Source organism: Camelus ferus, chromosome 6 (genome assembly GCF_009834535.1).
Source record: "Camelus ferus isolate YT-003-E chromosome 6, BCGSAC_Cfer_1.0, whole genome shotgun sequence".
Taxonomy (NCBI): domain Eukaryota; kingdom Metazoa; phylum Chordata; class Mammalia; order Artiodactyla; family Camelidae; genus Camelus; species Camelus ferus.
This window is the reverse complement of record NC_045701.1, coordinates 43,755,843-43,778,029: the sequence shown is the minus strand read 5'-3', so window position 1 is coordinate 43,778,029 and position 22,187 is coordinate 43,755,843. Positions and strand designations below refer to the sequence as shown.

At 33.8% G+C, this 22,187-nt stretch overlaps 1 protein-coding gene across 6 annotated transcripts in view; it reads left to right on the top strand.

Moving 5' to 3' along the window:
- The window catches only part of SEC23A (Sec23 homolog A, COPII coat complex component), a 56,666-nt gene extending 36,937 nt beyond the window's left edge, over positions 1–19,729 (top strand). For 5 of the 6 annotated variants that reach the window (XM_032481928.1, XM_032481927.1, XM_032481925.1 and 2 more), the window contains 6 exons: positions 4,640–4,717; positions 7,415–7,576; positions 9,216–9,302; positions 11,269–11,424; positions 13,099–13,164; positions 18,320–18,409. In XM_032481928.1, coding sequence (XP_032337819.1) covers positions 4,640–4,717; positions 7,415–7,576; positions 9,216–9,302; positions 11,269–11,424; positions 13,099–13,164; positions 18,320–18,409 — 639 coding nt within the window. Of the gene's footprint in view, positions 1–4,639; positions 4,718–7,414; positions 7,577–9,215; positions 9,303–11,268; positions 11,425–13,098; positions 13,165–18,319 lie in introns of all 6 variants that reach the window. The other variant, XM_032481926.1, reaches the window with a different exon arrangement.
- The last annotated feature ends 2,458 nt before the right edge of the window (positions 19,730–22,187 follow it).

The following is a 22,187-nucleotide window of genomic DNA, read 5'->3' as shown; positions in this document are numbered from 1 at the left end:
CCTTTTTCAGACAATAAATTTTGCTCTGAAATATCTTGCTTCCTGAGCCTTTTCATTGATTATGACTTTGTTTTAATAAACACTTTATTGTTTTGAGAGTCTAAGGGCTGTTTGAAGGAATCAGCACCTTCATTTGTCAAAAGGCTGTGATTTGTGGTAAAGTGCTTTTTCCATTTTGCTGGAGCTATTAGTACATTTGTAGGTTGTAATACACAGCTCAAAATTGAATAGTATAACTAGGTTTCTCAGCCCACATAAAACCCACTGACAAGTAGCTTTTCCTGTGTACCATTGCATGGGTGTAGTGAAATGACTCATACTCTTGTCATTCTTCAGAATTCTCTGGAGGCTTATGTCTAGAATCTTTCTCTTCTATCTCACACCTCCGCTTCAAAAATTGCCATATTGTTTGACATGCTTGTAAAATGCTAACACTAATATAAAATAGACTGGCCTTGTAAATAACTAAATGAGACAGTTGCAAAAAATCTCACAATATAATTCAATTCTAAGCTACGTATTTCTGCAGTGTGCACCATTTACAACAGCAGAAGTTGAGGGTAGAGGACAGGTAAGTCATAATGAAAATTTTACTCTGATCTTCTGTCACACCAATATAGCTTGTCTGTTCCCATAAGTCAGTTGTCAGCTGTGTGTGAGAGGAGATTGGTGGAAGAAATTTGGGAAGGAACGGCTTCCATTATCAGACTATTGCCCTGCTTTCTGTGCAAAACAGCTTTCACTAGTTACCCATAACCCCCCTTGTCTTGTGTCAGATGCTGAGAGTGGAGTTATCCAAATGAACACAGCCCTACTGCCACATGGGACTAAAAGGTCTACAGTGAAATTGCTAGCAGAATAACTTGAAAATAGTGCATCACTGTGGCTGGCATCATGTGGTGTGCAAAGTTCAAAAAACAGTTTTTAAAAATCACAGTTTCTTATGGAAACTCTAGTGATTAATATATGATAAAAGTGGTGAGAATGTGATCTTTACATTCTTTAATTAATTGAATCAAATTAGTGTACAATTGAAGTGAAGTTTCAGGTAATGACAAATGAACCTTAGATACAGAACCTACTCTAAGTAGCTAATAAAATGTAGCCTTATTTTTTTTTTAATTTTAATTTTAATGTTTTACTGATTTTTGTACTGCCGAAATTTCAGCTGTAGCAATGATAGCAACACAGAGAAAGGGTTAATACCGTTTAGGTACTACACTTTTCTGAGTTTTTTCCTAATGAAAAACCTGTGAGATTATACTAACAAACTTCTTTGCCTCAACTTGGTTGGTGCGTATAGTTGTTCAGTTTTTTTCTTGATGACTAAGAATAACTTTAATTAAAAATAAACTTTTTCAAAACTATTTTGTAGATAATGGCCATCGTATGGCCACATTGATGCTGGTACCACCTTTGCTTCATTGACAGCTTCGTTCCCCTTGGTCAGAATCACTTGCAGTACTGATACCAATACATGATATGCTGCTTCCATTCTCATTCTCTTGTTTGGGTCCATCTTGTGTCTGGCTTCATGGATTCGTTCCTTAACTTTTTGCCTCCTGACCTTTTCTACTGAGTAATACCTTTTATAATTTAAAATTGATATTTAATTTTTTTTTCATCTTTGACCTTTGGTTTTGCCCACTAATACATTCTTCCTTTAGCTGTGCTGTTGGCTACAACAGATAAACAGTTCCTCTCTCAGGAAATCATTTCCCAAGAAATCATTTCCGAAGAAATTTCATTCCCAGGAAATCTCTCTTGTTTAAAATTCTTGGGGCTTTCCTTGCAAATTTTATCACAGCTAGGTTTTTTTTTTGCTATCCCAGTGGGACCAAGCACTTTAGTTGTGTTATTTTTAGAGATGACCACTTTGGCCATTGCCGTTTTCTTATAGAGGATAAGCTTTGACCCTTAGGGCCCTTTTATGTGGCTGGATTTATGCATAATTAATTACTGAATTAAAGACATGACTAGGCTTCTTGCAGGTGTTATTTTCCTCGAGAAAATTGTATTCCTGATGCTTTATCTGCTTAATCTTATTACTTCTAAATAACTCAGTGGATCTTTGCTATACCTCATTTATGCATCAGTCTTTTTTCTTATTTGTATTAGTGTTTTGGTTAGGTTATAAATAAGGACTACTCGTGATTCCAGTAGTTAATTCTATAGCACTTGATGAGTGTTCAAAAATATTTTAAGAAGTAACCCAAAGATTAGAAACTTATGTGGGTGTATTATACAAAATTTTTATAGTTATCTGTGGTATAGATTTTATTTATCAAAAAACAGGTTAATATGTATTTAACCTCTGGGTGCAGAGGATTTAAAACATGAGACAAAAACCAGGAGCCATTAAAGAAAAATATTAAAAGATTTTATTACACTAAAATGAGACAAAAAAAAATCTGTGGTAAAAATACTATTCACAGAATATAATGCCAACATTTGTTATATGTATGACAGAATGTGAAAATTTTCATATATAAGAGTGCTTACAAATCAGTAATATTTGGGTAAAAGATGAACAAAGGTCAGAAACAAGAAATTAGAAAAATAAGGAAGGCAAGTGACTAATAAATGTATGAAAAATTTACCAATCTTATTTATAATCAAAGTTGGAAAATAGAACAAGGCAACAATTTTTGTTTGTTAAACTGGTAAGAATTGGAAAAACAGGATAATGCTTAGAAGTGGTTAGTATTCAGGGATATGGACAGCTCCATAGCTTTTAGGTTTGGTGTGTGAATCTGTACAATCTTCATAAACATCTGTATAACTATATTTAGAAGGCATTTGGTGACATATATGAAAAGCTTAAAAACTGCCTTTTACTCAGAAATTCTACTGCTAAGAATGTATCCTGAAGACATAACAGGACAAATGTAAATGCTAATAATGAGAGATTGGTTAAGAGAGTTGTGGTATATATATATATATATATATATATATATATATATATATATATATATATATATATATATAATGGAATTCTAGATAGCCATCAAAAATGAAGTGATAGATTATATTTAGTGACATAAAAAATGTTCATAATAAGAGCAAATATTTTGGACATAAGTATTCAATGTGTCCCACTCTGGAAATCAGTTTTCTAGATACCCCTGATTACCCAAGCAGAAAATTCAACAATCTTTTTGTTACCCTCATCAACCATAACATCATATTTGCCTAATGCTTTATTTTAACAGAACTCTAGGCACAATTTAAATTGTGTATATGTAATACAATGTGATCAGTTGTTCTGAATACTGTGTGGCATACTGGCTTTTTCACAAAATCTTTTCAATGTGTTTGATATTCTAGATCTCAAGTGTATTTTATATTCTAGGTCAGCACTGTCCAGGAGTGGACAATACATTTTCTATTATTGGCACTGTCCGTTATGGAACTACTACCTACATGTGGCTCTTAAGCACTTGAACTTTGGCTAGTGCAACTGAGGAACTGGATTTTAATTTAATTTTAATTAATTTAAATTGCCACATATAGCTAGTGGCTTTCATATTGGACAGTGAAGATTATATTATCCTAACCTACAGGTTTTGTCAGTGAAGTGTGATTAGGGAGCAGTGAAAACAGAAACATTCTTATTCCCAGCTACCAAAATCTATTTTCTGAGGATTAGCTCTACAGCTATAGCTTTTATATCTTTTGAATAACTGGTTCTGAAATGATTTCTCCTGAAAGCCAAAAATGTGTTTAAACCAATTATGCCTTTTTCTGTGCTCCTTAAGGCACAGATAACTACATAAATTATATAGTTGAACATTTGAGGCTGTAAAAGTCCTGTACTACTTGCAGCAGTGAACCTTTTGTTATTTTTTGCTTGTTATTTTTGCCCTTGATCATATATAAGTACTGGTAAACCTTGCTAGGAAATAGACTAGTTGCATAAGACTATAAAAACTTTTCAGGTCAGAGACTTTGCTGAAGAACAAAGAGAGGAAGCTAACATTTCTTGAGTGCTTCATGTCAGTCACTGTGCTAAGCACTTTCTCATGTGGATTATCTCAGTTACGTAGATGCCTTTTGTCACATTATCGTGGAGGCCTTATTTTTTTGTTGCTAGTGTATGTGTCTCCTTTATTTCCTTGCAATTCTGCCCATGTGTTTCTTCTTTGTTTACCAGTTTACCTGTTGGTCTTGGATTTTCTTTTCCTCAACAGTTCTTTCTTTTTGGTATTGTTTCTAGTGTACCCAGTTTTGTACCATCAACTTGCTTTTGTAGCCACTGTGGTATTTTGATAGTGTATCTATCAATCAATGGACTGTTGTCTTTTTTAGGTAGAGTCTTAGGGGGCGATGTTGAGCTCTTTTAGCCATCATCTAAGAGCTCTTTGTTTGCTATCAGAGATACTTAGTTTAAAAAAATCCAAACATTTTAAGATGAGTTGTTCTGCATTGGAGCAATGTATTGTTTGCTTCTGAAATTCAAATTGTTTTCTTTGATTTTAATCATTTTCTTGGTAAGTCTATATAAGTAGTATTCCAATTTTATCCTGTATCGAGTATCTACCTGCTAAAGAGTAATAACTTTTTAAAAATGGGGTATGTATAGGCAACAGTTTATCTCTGTGCCAGGGAATATATTACTAACATGTTTTATTTTATATAGTGTCAGAAATTTGGCGAGTATCACAAAGATGATCCAAGTTCCTTCAGATTTTCTGAAACTTTCTCCCTTTATCCACAGGTGAGTAGATTAAAGGTTCTTAATATTGACAGTGGCACTGGGTCTCACTTTTCCTTATGTCTTTTATTATTCATCATATAGGGTTATTCTTTTGGTTAGGTTTTAGGTTTTGAGATAGCTAAGAAATTATGCTTGAATAGTTGGTGAAAAATATGTAGTATTTTTGTGATGGCTTTGTATATAGTATTTATTTGTGGTAAATAGAAATTTAGACTGGAAGCCTACTGTGGAGTAGAATTAGATGTGAAGCAGATTAGCTTTTTATCTTATATAAGGGATCTGATTGCAGTAGTACTGAAAGGAAGTAATTTTACCAATCAGCTAGTCCTATAGCATGGCATCATTGCCTGAGAACAACTTAATGGAGACATACCAGATAAATAGAAAAGAAGCTAATTTGATTTATCTTACAGAACCTTTTCCACTTGGCTAGTGGAGTCTATCTGTTGTTTTGATAGATATTTTTAAAAGTCTAGGTTGTTTATATGATGAGTGATATAGATAACATTTATTCAACTGAGTATACTATGTGCAAGGAACTTTAGGAGAATAAAGATGATTGACTACCATCCTACTTTCAAGGGGCTTTCATATGAGGTCTGAAATACACTACACAACACAGAATGGAAAGTGAGAAATGCTGTGAGAGATAAACAATGTTGAAAGGAAACTGAAAAGAAGCCTTCCAAATGGATGATAGTTTGATATATATTTATAGAAGAGGTGGTACTTTATTTATTATTTATTTATTTAAATTTACATATATGTACTGTTTATTGTGTCTAAGAACAGTTTAGAACTTTAGCTTTTTAAACTGACATAGTTATCAAAGGAATAAAGCCAACCACAAAATACAAATCAACAGAAAGCAGTAATTCAATCATAAAGGACAGTCAAATATGTTTACACATATTCAAGGAATCAGTCATCTTAAGTTATAAATAATAAGTAGTTCATTTGTATCCTTTTTTTTTTTTTTAGGTTCCACATATCAGTGATATCATATGATATCTTTCTTTCTCTTTCTGGCTTTCACTTAGAATGATGATCTCTAGGTCCATCCATGTTGCTGCAAATGGCATTACTTTGTTCTTTTTTATGGCTGAGTAGTATTCTACTGTGTGTATAGACCACATCTTCTTTGTCTAGTCATCTGTTGATGGACAAGAGGTGGTGTTTTATTTTAGCTCATCTGGAAGGATGATTAATAGTGAGATATGGAAATTCAAATTTTTGCTCATAAAAACTTTGCTTAAAGCTTTAACTTTCTTTTCAGAGCTACTCCTATTTTTTGAAAATCTTTTATTGGTCTATAACCTAGAAACTCCAGGTTATAGAGGGAGACTTCCCTAAATCTCTTGGTGAGGTTTTGGAGAACTAGGAAAACGCAGAGTCTACTTATCTTAACAAAGGCAACTCTTTGTGTTTTGGGAATTCTCAGGCCTCACATTCACAGCAGAAACTAACAGGAAAGGCAACAGAGGGCAGTAGTCTAAGCATTTGATTAAATCAGTCACACTTTCCTTCCTCTTTCTTCTCTCCCTACTTCAAGCCTTCTCTTTGGGTTTTTGGATCTTCCAAGAGATCTGGACATCCCATCTTTCCCTCTAATTGGCAGTAGAGAGCCAGAGGACCCAGAAGTACTTTTTTTTTGGGGGGTAGTTTCAAAGCCTTAAAGATTTTCTAAAAGGTGATATAGACTACATTTAAGGGAGATCTTCATTTATAAAATATTTACCCCCAAATTTACCAGTTACACATTCTTGTGAGTAAATAAGAATGACTGAAGTGGTAAAGGATGAGGAAGCCTCTCAATAAAGTATAGATCACCGAAAAAAGAACAAGAATGAGAATCTCAGTGAGTGGCATGTGTTGGGAGAGAGCTGTGGAATGAGTCCCAGGCAGGGCAGCTTGCAGGCACTTGAGACCTGAGGGCTGAAGGAAGTGAAGTACCTGAAAGACAGGTGGGAGTACTTTGGAGCTGATCCTATTGATTATATTAGAGACTCTTTCAAAGGACAGTGTAGCTGTCCTTCCTTCAGGCTCATTCACCCCTTTTTTTGATCTCTTTCACATGAGGAGTAGTTAGAAGGGGATCACATGAAAGGAGAAAGAAATTATGAAATAAAATCTAGAGAATATTTCTTAGAGACAAGGAGGACCTTAAAAAGTAAGAAACAAATTTTAAAAAATTAAGAAACAAGTGTGTGTATGTAAGTCCTTTTCTTTTTTTTCTTTAAACCAGTGCAGACCCTTTCCAGTGCAGTTTTGGGGAGCTATACAAAAAGTAGAAAAACTGTTAATCTATGTTTATGTTCTTTTGGAGTCTTTTGGTGGTGGTAGTGAATAGAAATTTTAAAAAAAGCTCAGAGATATGGCCAGAAGGATGAAGAATGAAAAAAAGGATGCCGCTAATGCATCTCCTGTCATCAGCCTCTACGACCTTACATCTGAGCAAAGGGTTTTTGTCCCTATTCTTGTTTTCCTCTTGAGTCACTTCTTTTACTTTAGTTTTTTTATTGTTATTGAGTTATATTTTTAAGTAACTGATAAATATGAATAAGATTCTTTCTGAGGAATACAGTTTAGAATGTTCTTATTGTAACGTGTTGTTTCATCGTGTTAATAGTTGTAATCAAATGCTTTTGTAGGAATATTAAAATCAGTAAAAGCAATCTCACATGTTTTCTCTTGTAGTTTATGTTTCATTTAAGAAGATCCCCTTTCCTGCAAGTTTTTAACAATAGTCCTGATGAGAGTTCATATTATCGTCACCATTTTATGCGTCAAGATTTGACCCAGTCTCTGATCATGATTCAGCCTATTCTGTATGCGTATTCTTTTAGTGGACCACCAGAGGTAAGAGGGGCGGGAAGAAATTGGTTTTGTTACTGTGATATGTCCTATTAAAAAAAAAAATGAAACAACTAGGTTTTTCTTGAAATACAGTCATTAAATGTAAGAATTTAATTCAAGCATAGTTAAGTTTTATCTATTCACTTAAAAATATTGATGAGTACTGACTATGTGCTAGATACCATGCTAGGCTGTCTTAGGAAACCCTTAGAAAAATAATATGACAATGAGATGGAAGAGGTTTTTTAAAGATCATTTTGTCTAGTCATTTGGTTTATCAAATCCTATAGGGCTCCTGATTATTCTTGTCCTTAACAACGTGCAGAGGTGGTGATTCTAGAACAGTTTTTCCATTTTATGGTTATAATTATCTGTTTCACTACTTAAAAGCATGTAATGACAGTATTTGAAAACAATGCTTTAGGAAGGGTCATAGAAAGAGAATATATCATCTACTGATCAGTGATTTCTAATGATGCCTGTTTTGTAAAAAAAATAGTGGGTAAAATGTATTTTGTTACTAAAATTTTTTAAAGTAATTTGTTGTAGTTTCTACCTTTCTAGAAAATTCATTTTTAATGTGTTGGTCTAGCTGTATTATTGGTCTTATAGTTCTTTGAATCAGGAAAAAAAATTTTAGAAATAACTTTTTTTCTTATTTTATATTAATATATGCAAACTGTATGCATCTGGCAAGTGTAGAAAAGTGTTTAGAAGACAATTGGAATCCCAATGCCTGCTCCTATCAAATTCTAAACTCACCATTTAATCCATGAATCCCATTAGCTTCATTTCTTAAGACTTTGCTTTTGGAGTTGTCCTCTTTCTCTTCTGCATAATCACTTTCTCTTGTCTGGATCATCCTCACTAACATAGAAACCTTAATAGCGTTCATGTTAAACCAAAACCCCCTTGATTTCACATTTTCTCTACTTGCCACTCCATTTCTCTGGTCCCGGTCATGGCTGAACTCAGAAAGTTACTTGTTCCCACATCACATTGTCTTCTCAACCTGTGTTAGTCAGATTCTCGTCCCTAAAATTATACTGAAACAACTCTTATCAAGGCCACCAAAGCCCTCATCTTGCCAGAACTCTCAGCAGCATTTGCCTAGTGAGGACTCACCTCAAAAACCTGTTTGCTCTAGTCTCTCTCTGCTGGCTTCTGCCTTTCAGACCTGTAGGTGTGGGCATGCTCTGAGGCTTCATCTCTGGCTCCTTCTCCAGCTTTCCTCTCTCTAAGTGGTGCAGTTTGCTCACATAGCTTTACCATCTTCATGCATGTGATACCCAAATTTATATCAGTTCAGGTCATGTCCTTCTGTTTCATATTCGGAACTATCTTTCCATCGCCAAATTTGCTCTTTCACAAGTGTTTCCCCTCTTACTCAGAGGTGCCGCCGTCTGGCTTAGGAGTCATCCCTGATTTCCTTCTGCCTGGACTCTATTTTCAATTATTACTTCACTTTAGAGATTCCTTACAAAGTTAAATTAAAATGTACTTTGAGAATTCATAATAGTAGGAGGTTTTAAATAATAATATAATAAATTAGGAAAATTTAAAATATCCTAGAAAGATCAAAATTATGTCTTTAAGTGATTTATTTTTCCTTCTTCCTTTTTTGCTGTTTTCTTCCCATCAGCCGGTTCTTCTTGATAGCAGCAGCATACTTGCAGATCGTATTCTCCTCATGGACACATTCTTCCAGATTCTGATTTATCATGGTGAGGTAAGATTCCACAGCATTTAAAGACTGGGACATTGTGCTGTACACCAGAGACTGACAGATTGTAATTGACAGTACTTCAGTTTAAAAAGAAAAAGGTTATTTTCAGGTTGTCTAGATTTTGCTATAATAAATATTCTTAAACTTGAAAAAAAAAAAAGATTCCATAGCATTTAAAGCCATGCACATAGGTTCAGTAAAGTCTTTTTATTCATGGAGGCTTTCCCCCATTTACTGTATAACTAGTGTTTCCTCTATGATAAATTCTATTTCCACTTTTATAAGATAGGTGTAAAATGTGATTATTCTTCTACAGGATTTTAGACTTAATTTGCAATTGACCCATCTGTGGTTATTTTGTCCACACTTAATTGGACAGATGGATTTTATACAAAGCATAATGTTGTCAGAGTAAGACCATTAGCATGTCATACTTTTGGGTTTTACCTGAAGACATTAAGAGGGGAAAAGTCAGCCTTTGGGGTGGGCAGACTTTCTTTTTTTTAGTAAATTATGTCAACTTTAATAATAGGCTGTTATTTTACCAGCAAAAATGAGTTTATTCAGGAATAGCCAGAGGAATGCAATTTAGGATATGTGAACTATGACAGACCATCGGCAACTCCAGAGAACAAGGAAGGGGAACTTGCCTTAATAGGGAAAAAGGAGGGGGAGATTGGGGGGGGGGGTGATAACCAAAAAGACTTTCCTTTTCATTATTTCATGTAACCATTTAAAAAGTACTCCACATAAAGTATTTAAAGTATTTTAAAAATATCCCACTTGATCTTGAAAACTCATTTAAAACACAAGTTAATTAAAATTTATAACTTCACTTAATTGGAATGGTAAATGATTGAAAAGAGTAGAATATTTGAGTAGCAGTTAAGCTTTAATCTAGGTATTTAGCAGAACTCTGTTCATTCCTGCATTTATTTATTCAGCCACTGTTTAAGTGCTTCCTCTGTATAAGAAAGCATGAAAATCTTGGTGCTTTGAATGATACAGATCTCTTTTTCACAAACCTACACTCAAGCTTATTGTCTAGTATTCTACTAAGTTGTGCAGATGTATTTTTTTCAATTGTTTTAATTGTAAATGATTTTAGAGTTGCACTGTAATAGTAAAGGCATTATTCAAAATATCCTTTTAAGTAATATTATCCAGGACTTTCAAAGACCTATTGACTATTATTTTTAATTGATAACAGTTACTAATGCCCTTTACCTTTTAAGAATAATACGTATTATATGACAGAGCTAGACTTTTTTTGCTTATTTTTTTGATAGTTTTTGTTTCTACAAATAGCTTGTTAATATGCTTAAATGAGAAATCAGAAATGTAGATGATTGTTCCTCTATTAAATACAGAGAGCAACGTGGAGTATATATTGACTTTTCAGTTAACTTAGAAACCACACCACGTTTAAATTTTGGGATGATTTAATTACATGATTTTTTGGAATCATTTATCTTAATAAAAGAATTGATTCAGATGCTCTTTTACAGATATATTATCTTTATATTATTATTGCTATTGTTATTAAAGTTTTTCTGTTTATATATTTTGTCAGAATGTAACTACATTGGTAAAGACTTTATAATAGTAGGTCATTAATTTTGAAGTCTCTGGGAAATCTTCTGTAGCAAAAATCCCTCTTATCTATCATAAGCTTAGGTATATAGCTTTTAACTAACATTAATATGATCAGCATAGTGTTTTAAAATTTCTCTGGGTTAATTATTACTTCTTTTTACTTTTAAAGAAGAAGAAATACCCTAATTTTGTACCTGTTTACTCAAGAATACTGAATTTAGTATTCTTAAGTTAAAAAATTGAGATAATTAGGATAATGTTCTGTAATTTTCTTATTTCCTCAAGATTGCTTCATTTGAAAAAAATCTTCTTTTAAAGTTTTTAGGTAGGCAAGCAAAAAAAGTAGTAATTTCTTTAACTGTTTTAAAATTAGACCATAGCTCAGTGGCGCAAGTCAGGATACCAGGACATGCCAGAATATGAAAATTTCCGCCACCTTCTGCAAGCCCCAGTGGATGACGCACAGGAGATCCTTCACTCCAGATTCCCCATGCCGAGATACATCGACACTGAACATGGGGGCAGCCAGGTCAGCACTGTTCATTTGTTTGTTTGTTGCTGGTTTTGCAGTGAGTTGTTCCTCCTTGCCTTCTGACTTAAATTTGAATAGACTGCTTCACCAGGCAAATGAAAGAGGAAGGAGGTGGACAGGAGAAGGTTTCCAGGGAAAGGTATGCTTGCTCTTTGCCTTATCTTTGAGAGCAGAGCAATACGATTATTGAGGAGTTGCATAAAGCTGGCAGTTTCTCCCATATTCTGCCTCTAGCCCAGGTCTAATGACAGCCAGGATGGTGTGATGTGATTTGCCAGCTTCAGTTGAGCAAGAAGACTTGAATAACTTGGGAAATAATTTAGTGTGCTTTTCTTAAATCTGTTTATGTACTGATAAAGTCTGTGAATATGAAGTTTGTGGTAACATATTTTTCTGTTTTACTCGTTCTATCATTTCAGTTTTCTAGAAAATGTCATGTAATAGGAAAGCATTATGATCTTATAACAAGGTATGCAGTTTTTAGAACTATGAGGTTTAAATAAGATAGATGTACATGTGCAGATAGCCCTTTTGGGCCTTTCAGAAGACTTAGGACCCCTTAACATACACTCTTAAAACAATTTTACTGCTCCCCTGTAATTCTTACTAGTATTTTATGAATTAATTATAAGTTCTTATAAGTCTGTTTCACTTGCTCCTTGAAAGCATAGACCTTGCTTTGCTTATTGATGCAGCCCTAGTGCCTAGAAGAGTGTTACAAAGTAGGTGGTAGATATCAGTAACTGTTATTCAGAAATGATAGCAATTATTATTAGGGTTTTACTGTATTTATAATAGAAGCTACCCTGTACTGAAAATTTGCAAAGCTTATAGTTAGCGCTTTATGAACTTAACAGTCCTATCATTATCTCCATTTTACAGATTATAAAACTGAGACTTAGGTTACCTGTGGCCAAGGAAACACAATAAATGGAGGAATTGGGATTTGAATCCAGATGTTCTGACTCTAGAGCCAGTGCTCTTGTGTTAAACTACTTACTTTTAGAGGAGAAAAAGAAAAAGAAAATAGGAATTGTATGATACTAAGTTTCAAAAGATAAGACTGTTCTTCCAACATGAAATTGTAATTTATGACTGGGTCTCTCATTGATGTCTCACCGTGTGTACTGCTGTCTTCCTCTTTTACTCTGGTTATTTCATGATGATAGGGCATAGTGGATAGATAGGTACAATGTTGGGTGGGTGCTCTCATGGAATAGTCTACAGTTTAAAAAAGTTTAAGAGCCATTGTTTAAAGTAAAAGAACATATAGGTTTTCATGGTTTTTATTTTTATCATTTTTGGGGACTTCAAGCCTCTGGTGACGTTTCAGACCAGGAGTTTGGTAAATTTCACACTAACCTTGTCATAATTGTTGCACGCATATTTTTTATATGCCAAGTTTTGGACTCAACAATTTGTATTTGCTATTATGAATGTTCTTATGAATAATTTGTTGAGTAGAAGGTACATTTATTATTTCTTTGTAACATACAATGGCCTATGTGTTTCAAAATTTAGTTCATTTTTTTAAAGTTGCATTTTAATCAAATTAATTTTATGAAAACATATTAAATAAAATTGACTTTAGTTGGCGTAATGTATTTGTGTAGCCTGTGTTGACTAAATCTATTTTTGATAGGATAGTCTTATTTCTTCTTTGCTTTTAAGGCTCGTTTCCTGCTTTCGAAAGTCAACCCTTCACAAACTCATAATAATATGTATGCCTGGGGACAGGTAAGTATAAACAGCAGATCTTGGAAATTACTTCTTTATGTATTTATAGTTTATTATTTTAATGAAAGCTGCATTTTTTTTCCCTATGTATTTGGTTAATGATTTCTGTTGGAAAAGTTAATGAAAAAATAAGTTGAAAACAGGACTAGCATTTGGTGGCACCATAGAAAATAAAAAAGTGATCATATCAAATAGATAGAACCCCTTTATATTCCAAGTTTACACTACACCCTTGAGACAAAAAGCAATAAAGTGTGTGAGATGGGAAGTGATGATTCAAGCTTAATGCCAGGCCATGAACCACAAAAGACAACAATAAGCAGGAAGTGGTCAGGGCTTGTGTTGAGCAGGAAAGTCTGGAGGCCTGGATATCATTATTAATATGTTTTAATTTGGTAGACATGTCCTACCTTTTGATAAAATACATCAACATTTATCAAATGTCCAATCTGCAGGACCCTGTGTTGGTACTTTAGGATCCGCAGTGATCATCCCTGCCTTTGAAGAGCTTGTAGTCTAGTGTTAGAAATAAAATACATACCTAAGTAGTTAAAATATACAAGACAGATTGGGATATGTGCTTTTATAAAGATTTAAAGTATTATAGGGGATAGAAGAGGAGGAGAGGAAGTGGTCATATGGTGGCAGCAAAGAGAAGGGTATGTGATCAGACAAGAGCGCAGAAAAAGGGTATTTCCTTTTGGAATGGTTTTTATTTCAGTAAGCAGAAATTTCTTGAAGAAGGTAATTCTAGGTAGAAGACAGCATGGACTAAGGTGAAGAGTGCATGTTGGGATAAATAGTAGAACAGTAAATTGGAGATTATTGTGCAGCCAGATTGTGGAGGATCTTGAATGCCAGGTTGAGGACTGAGGAGCTTAGTCTTTGGTAAATAATTGAGTTTTATTGAAAAAGATAGAAAAGTAGCACCAATAAACAGAGTTAATGGAAGTGGTGATTAATCAATATGAAGAGGAGGTTAAAGGATACTTTAAAATAGTACTCATGAGAGGTCACATATCAAATGCCCGTGAACAAATGAATGAGGCTGGCTAAATAGAAGCAGACCTGACACTCTCAATGTCAAAAAGCAATACCTGGGGCGGGGAGCTACAGCAGACTAGCGTTTGTGGGGAAAGTATACAAATCCTTTTCTAAAGGGGGTACTTGTTCCTCTTCTCCAGATTGTTGCCATTTACATAATTCAGTTAACAAAATGTGGTGAGCTTACATTATGAAGACCAAATAAAATATATCTCTGTGTGGCTGAATTTCTGCATTAAAAAGGCGTGGTTTAATTCATGGAAATAATGACTTGTTCCTTGTTTTGGGGGCTTTAAATTCCTACATGGAGATGTAGTTGGTGGTAGGCTTATGAAGTAAAGAACTTGTTGAGTTGTTAAACATGGAGAGCATCATTCTGGGCTGGTAGTTGAAAACTCTGCAAGTTACTTATCTTCTCTTTGCCTTCTCTTCCTTGTCTGTTACAGAGTTCAGTGACACATACTTGATATGCCCAGTAATACTCAGTAAATATTATTATTAGTTTTTCTTGTTATCATTGGAGAAAAAAGTCTCTCTCTAAAGATAATTCAAATGAGAAAGAAAACCTGTTTTAAACTTTGAAGTTTATTACTGCCCAGAAGTAGGGGCATTATAGAGGCATAGAGAAGAGAGCCCTAACACTTCAGCCAGACCCTGAACGACGGAGATCATTTCATTGGGTGAATATGATGGAGAAGGAAATTCCAGGCAGAGGAACAAACATGCATATTGTTTCTCTGATTCACTCAATCATTTATCCGTCCATCCATTCATCTGTTCCTTATTCAGTTTTGAAAGCCATCATCTTTGGAGAAACTTAAATGTGCTTACTTATTAAATGAACTATTTTTATCCACTTGATAAAAAGTTGTTTAAATATTTGTAGTCATGTTAAATATTTTGTCCTTATACTGTATGGTGGTTTCAATTACATTGTTATCAGGTTTGTCTCTCCTTAGATTTTTTATAAACTTTTTTTCCTCAAAGAGGCAACTGAAGGCAATTTGGATTTCTTCTCATTATTGCATTTTAGAAAATATAATTGAAAAATCGAGGTCAATCAGTTGCAAATTTTTGATAAGATTTTGTGTTTGATTTAGCAAAATTTAGGAATTAGTTACAATTAAACGTTTGGGGGAAACTGACATTGATCCTATCTTTTATGAATAGATTCTTACAACAACAAACTAAAACATTCTTAAAGAATGTTACTCTTCTTTTTTTCAGCTTGGTTCCAAACTATCTTTCATCTTTATTAGTTTTGTTCATGTATCTAAAACAATGAAATTTTTGTCTTGACATTTAAATCAATGTTTCTCAATCTTTATATTTTGATAAATTTGAAAGCATCCCTTTTCTGTAATGCTTTTTGAAATGTCAAACTTAAATAAATATGATAAGTGAAAGTAAGAAAAAACCCAGGAGCCTAAGGTCTATCTTGACATAGGATTTCTGTAAGAGAAATTATGTTAATATTTTAGATGATAATAACTAAAAAGCTGAATCTGTACTGTTTTAGTCATTACACTAAACTTCTCATGCCCTTCTGTTGGATAAAACGTGCCTGTGAGGTAGGCACTATTAATCCTAGTTTTCAGAAGAGGAAATTGAGGCTTATATAGGTGAAGTGACTTACCCAGAAATCATATAGCTAAACTGTGTCAGGGTCTGGATTGGAACCTAGGCCAGTCTAACTCTAGTATCTGAATTCTTAATCATTAAGCTAAATTGATGATTGAAATTTAGGGAGTTAACCTGGTAGCCAAGCATTTCACTAAAAATTATGGACTCTAATACCTTAGTTTTCTTTTTGTCAGTAATCAAGTACCCAGTGATAAGTATTTTCCATACATGGCCTGAAGAGGGCACCACTGCAACGCTGCTTCTGTGACAGTTCTGGAGGCCTCTGTTGTGTAGTGCTTCATATACTAAATGATCTAAAGCTTGGACCTTTCTGCCTAATCTTGGATATATTTTAAAGAGAAAAACGATGCAGTTGAAAAATTGAGATCAATCAACTGCAAATTTTTGGTAAAATTGGGTTGAGCATTAGTATTTATAATTTCAGATAAAATCACAGTATATAAGTTAGAAAATCTATGTATATTTTGTCTTGGCTAAGAGAAATAGACCTGGGATTGGGTGAATTGAGGTGGAAAATGTGTAAAATGAAAAAAATTAAGGTATAGTTACAGAAAGGAAAAAATAAGAGCTACTAGTTTATTATAGTTTAAGTCACATTTTTGAGACCTTTGCTTCTCTATATTAACTATGAATGTAGAATAAGGAAAAGTATTTCAGTGTTAAAAAAATAATAGATTTTCCAAAATAGATTAAAATAGCTAAAACATGTTGTATGCCTACTGTGTGTGTCAAGTATTGTTCTGTTTGCTTCACACAGTTTAATTCATTGAATCATTATAACAACATGTGAAATAGGTTCTGTTATTATCCACATTTTACAAATGAGGAAACTAAGACTCAGAGAGGTTAAGTAAATTCCTCAAAGTCACACAGGCAGTAAGTGGCAGAGCCAGGATTTGAGCCCAGGCAGCCTGACTCTAAACTCTAAGCTCTTAATTACATTGCTGTTGTCTACCTTCATTATCAAGTTTTTCAAGTTTTCATAAATTAACAGTATGAAAACACATAATAAAATTGATTTTCCTTTATTCAGGAGAGGTTATGTCATATCTGTGGCTATGCCAGACTAGAACTACAAGAGCTGTAAATTCTCATCTCACATTTGCCACTAACTTGCTGATATCCTCTGAAAATTACTTAATTTCCTTGTCTTAGACATTTTATATTTACTGGTAAGTAAGAACTTGGATATCAGGTGAAAATTTAAAAAAATCCAGATATAAAATATTCTAGAAAAACCTTCTTGCTACAATAAAATTTCATTAATAGTAAATTGGATCACTAAAGTCATTCCATCAACACAGTTTTTATTAAAATAGAGGTTAGATATTTCCCCTAACTCTTGTTAATTACCCACAGAAATCAATTAAAATGACTTGAATGAAAACATATAAGCATAGTTTATCTTAAAAATGATATAAATTCTCTTTCTTCCAACTGGCAGTTCTGCTAAAATATGTGTAATTGGAATTTTATTTTAGTAAATAGGCAGTGATAAGGGAGACTTATTTCTTACTAGTGATAAAAGCACCAAAACATTCAGGACAAATGAACACTTCACTACTTTAAAGATTAAGGTAGGTATAGAGCATTCTAATGACAATTGGTAAACTGCAATACAAATCTGACTATGACCACTTGGGGTTAGTGTAGACCCCACAAGTTAAAGGACATAGTCCACAAGACTGCCCCTACTTCAGATGCTGGCTGCTCGTGAGATCGCAGGCTTACCTGCACTTCTGACCAGCCAGCTACAAATCTTTGTGAGGTCCTGGGGGTGAAGGGGGGTGGATAGGGAGTGGGTTCCCATAAACTGCCTCAGGTTTGATAATTCCCTAGAACAACCCACAGAACTCAGGAAATCACTGTATTTATGATCACAGTTTTATTATGAAGGTTACAAATTAGGACCTAAATGAAGAGACAGTGAGGTCTGGAATGGTCCCAGATACAGAGCTTTTGTGCCCTTTTCCTGTGGAATCAGAGCACGTCACCCTCCTAGCACAGTGATGTATTTGTCAGACAGGAAGCTCCCCTGTGCTTTGGTCTCCAATGTTTTGTTTTTGTTGCTTTATGTAGGCATGATTGAATCTCAGGCATCCCCCTACACACACACACTTCCTCTGCCTGGAGGTCAGGCTGTCTTAAAGCCCAACCGTCTAATATCATGGTTGATTTTTCTGCTGACTGGCCCGACCCATCATGAGTCATCTCAGCTCATAGCATAAACTCAGGTGTGATCTGAGCGACTCATGAATGACAAAAGACGCTACTATTAGGAAATTCCAAGGATGTAGTCTCACTCTCAGGAACCAGGGACAAAGGCCAATCAGATTCTTTATTACACAATGGGAGCATAGGCCTTATTCTGCTTAAATGACTCCCTTGTCCATTTAAAGATTTGCTTATACATTTTAAGGTATCATCCTGTGTTTTAATCATAGAAAACATTTTTCTTTCCTTCTAGGAGTCTGGAGCACCTATTCTCACAGATGATGTTAGTTTACAGGTGTTTATGGATCACTTGAAGAAACTTGCTGTGTCAAGTGCTGCTTGATGTGCTAAACACACTAAGGACACTTAAGAGGATGAAGTAATATTTCAATTTCTTTTTTTTTCCTTTTTCAATTAATCTGTGGAAACCAACAGAGAGATCTCTCTATACTCTGTATTAATATGGTTTGAGACAACATATGGAAAAATGTTCATGTTTGTAGATTAAGCTAGACTATAAGAGCAATGAGAACAAATTTTTTTGCTTGCCACAGTATTATAACTGGTTTTAGAAATTTGAGGTCTTTATAACTTAATTATATTAAAAAGTAAAAATAGAGTCTGCCTTGTGCTATAGAGACACTCATTTGTATATTGCAGACAAATCGAGTGGCACTGAGTGTTCTTGACTTTTTGAAAACTTGTTTCTTAATTTTAGTAAGAAAGTAAACAAACTCATCAACAGTAAAGATAAATGTGAACATTTTTGCCTATTCATATAATATTTTTCCATAATTTTCAGCACTTATATGTACACTTTTTCTGTACTTATTCTGTAAGGGCAGATTTATTTTTATGATGATTTGTTTAGGAATTATTTGATGTAATGTATGGTAATTTTCATGAAGATAATTTAATGTTTTTGGTCATTTGAAAAAAATAGTTTAGAGATGAAAGTTTTTTGGGGTAACAATTCTACAACTGGCAACAAATGTAAAAGTCCCACAAAGTACCCAGCTTACATGATTAAACATGATAATTTTTTAAAAAGGGAGATAGAAAATAAAGTTTGGTCAGAGTGCATTTTAGAAAGCCTTTGCAGTAAAATGACTGCTGTAACTTCTAAACCAAATTTGGTATTCACTGCATGGTTTTGTTGTTTCCCCTTATTTTTCTGAGGTAAATTTTATGTTATATCTTTCAGTATTTTAAACTATTTTGGGAGTTTACACATTACTTTTTGTTTTTGCTTCCATTTTGTGAAATTTATTAAGTTGTAGTTCTTATTGAAACAGTATTATCTAGTATTTTGTTGAAGTATATCATGTGGTGATGCTCAGTTCTACTTTGATTTATTCATTAGTATCATTCACTTTTACCTTTTAACGTTTACTTCTAGCAAATGTTTACATTGCTAAAGCCAGATATGTTTGACAATGAAATTTACATCAAGTACTGCAAATAAAAGGTGGTGCTATGATATGTGCTTAGGACAGTTTGATGATTGTACTTGCATGAACACAATCATTTGACAGTAAAATAGAAACTTTAAAAAATGTTTATAAGTTATATTCAATTAGAGTAAATAAATTGCTCTGTTCCGTTTTATTTGAATTGAACTGTGCTAGGCCTAAACACCAATAAAATATACTTTTTCTCTGTTTTCCTGCTTATTTTGAAACCTAGTAAGCCTGAAAAGTCTAATGTAAAATTAGACCATGTATAAAATCCACTGTTAGTGGATTAAAAAGTTGCTCATTTAAAAAAAATAACAGCTTTAGTGAGATTTAATTCACATACCACACAACTCACTCATTTAAAGCATGAATCTCAGTGGTTTTTAGAATATTCACGGAGTTGTGTAACCATGACCACAATCAATTTTAGAACACTTTCATCCCCAAAATAGTTATTTATTTTTGCTATAAGGAAATCATGTTTCGGAGTTAACATGTTTTGAATTGAGGAAAGGCCCTGTGATGATGATGCATGTTTAGTTTGCTGGCCCCTCGTCCTGTGCCCTTTAAGAATGCGTCGTTATTTCTTCTATTTTATTTTATTTTACTTTATTTTATTTTTTTATTGAAGTATAGTTAATTACTATGTGTCAGTTTCTGGTGTTCAGCACAATGTCTCAGACATGCATTGTTATTTCTTCTATTGAGTGTTAAGTTGGCACTTAACCTCTAAACTGCCCTCTACTTCTAAATCAGTTACAGCTGAAGCTGCTAAAGGACCTCTGTATTTAAGGGATAGGCGTGAACAAATACATCATCATGCCCTTTCAGCTTACCATTTGAAAGAAATCACCCTGGATCATTTTTTTTGTGTATAATTTAGCTATTACTAAATTGCTAGCTACTTAAATAGACGTGAAGGAAGAAACGTTTGACCCTTTTAATGAACTTAAAGTGGGTAACAAAAATTTGCTAAATCACTAGCAGCACTGAGAAGCTTTGGTGTGTCCAGAACTATTTTGGAATTCATTTTTGAACCTACTTCCTCTCAGTGGCCTTATCCCTAAACACGACTTTAGCCCTCATCTATGTACACTTATATTTGGGTGTAACAGAATAAATTCATTCTTTTATTGGTTGATTCCAAAAGTGATCTGATATTTTCTCTTTCCAGTTCTCCACTTGATAAACTTCCGTCTCCTATTCCCTAGTCCAGACTGCATCTAATGAATGCGCTTGTTGTCCAGGCTAGACCAGCCACCACTCTTATTCTCCTCAATATCTTTGGTACCAAATGATACCAGTTCTCCCTCTGTAACATCTCCTCATCTGTTTACTGTTCTTCATCCTGCTGCTGTTCTGCCTCATCGTATCCCGCCTGGTGTGGTGAAGTAGCTTCCCAGCCAGTCTGCTTTCTCTCAGTCTCCTTTTCTCCATCTCTCTCTTCAGTTCACTCAACTACAGATATGATTATGTCATTCCCGCTGCCCTCATAATAAAATCCAAACACTTGGATCTGGTAACATTTTATGATACACATGAAATCCATAGCTCTTCCCTAGAAATAGTACAAAGAATGCAATTGAAAAGGTAGTCCTGGAGAGTGGTCTCTGTTTCTATCTCTGCCTTAGTCTTAGGTGTGATACAGTGACAAGAACAAATGCATTTTTTATTGGTTGTTACAAATTAAATGCTGTGGTTTATCATGCTTGGTTTTATTTTAAATGGACACTTCTTTCTGTTGTTTTTCAGACAACACTGACAAATTAGGATTATTTTCTTTCTAATGCCTACCTTTACATTTTAATTTGCTTTTTCCATGTTTCCAATTTACATGCATATGTTCTTCTTTTACTCTTATGTGCTTGATCTGTATTCATCTTGAGCATTTTATCAAATAATTCTAGAGAGTTTCTGTTTCTTGTTTGCTTTTTAATAGTTTACCTTATGAAATTAATACAGTTTCCTTTCTTATGTTCATTCTTCCTTCTTTGTTTAATACATTGAAACAAAAGCTGGTTTAAATTTAGTATATCATCTGGTGAATATAATAATAGATATGCAATACCAAGTATGGAATAGTGAAGTTACATTACTAAATCAGATATTTTTCCTGCCTCATCCCTATCTATGGCTTATACTGAATTATAAAGCCCAATTATGTTGAGGATGTGATACCAAGAAATTGTGGATTTTTTCCCCTACGGGAACATAGAAAAAAATATGCATATAGTAATATGTAGAGCATTTGGAAGGTGCATAAAAATATTAACTTTTGGCTTTGTTAATCAGCATAAAATTAGCTATGTATTTTTAAATGTTAAGGGTAACAAGGACCAAACCAAGATACATACCTTTTAAACCAGAATGTGTAACTTCTAAACCATTGGAGAAAAAAAGCAATAAACTAATTTGATCAATTGAAGAGAAGGCAGCAAAGGGAAAACATGGTAAGAAACACAAAGAGGAAAAGATAATGGATTAATACTTATTAGTGTATTTTATGAAAATTGAAAAATATATATTGGTCTTTCACTGTAATAAACAATAACATTACAAGCACTATTTTTGAACCTTCTGCAAATGTGTTTTAAGACTTTATAAAAATTGGTCTTTTCATATATCCATGCTCTACAGAGTTTAGCCAGACTGGTTATTCTTTGT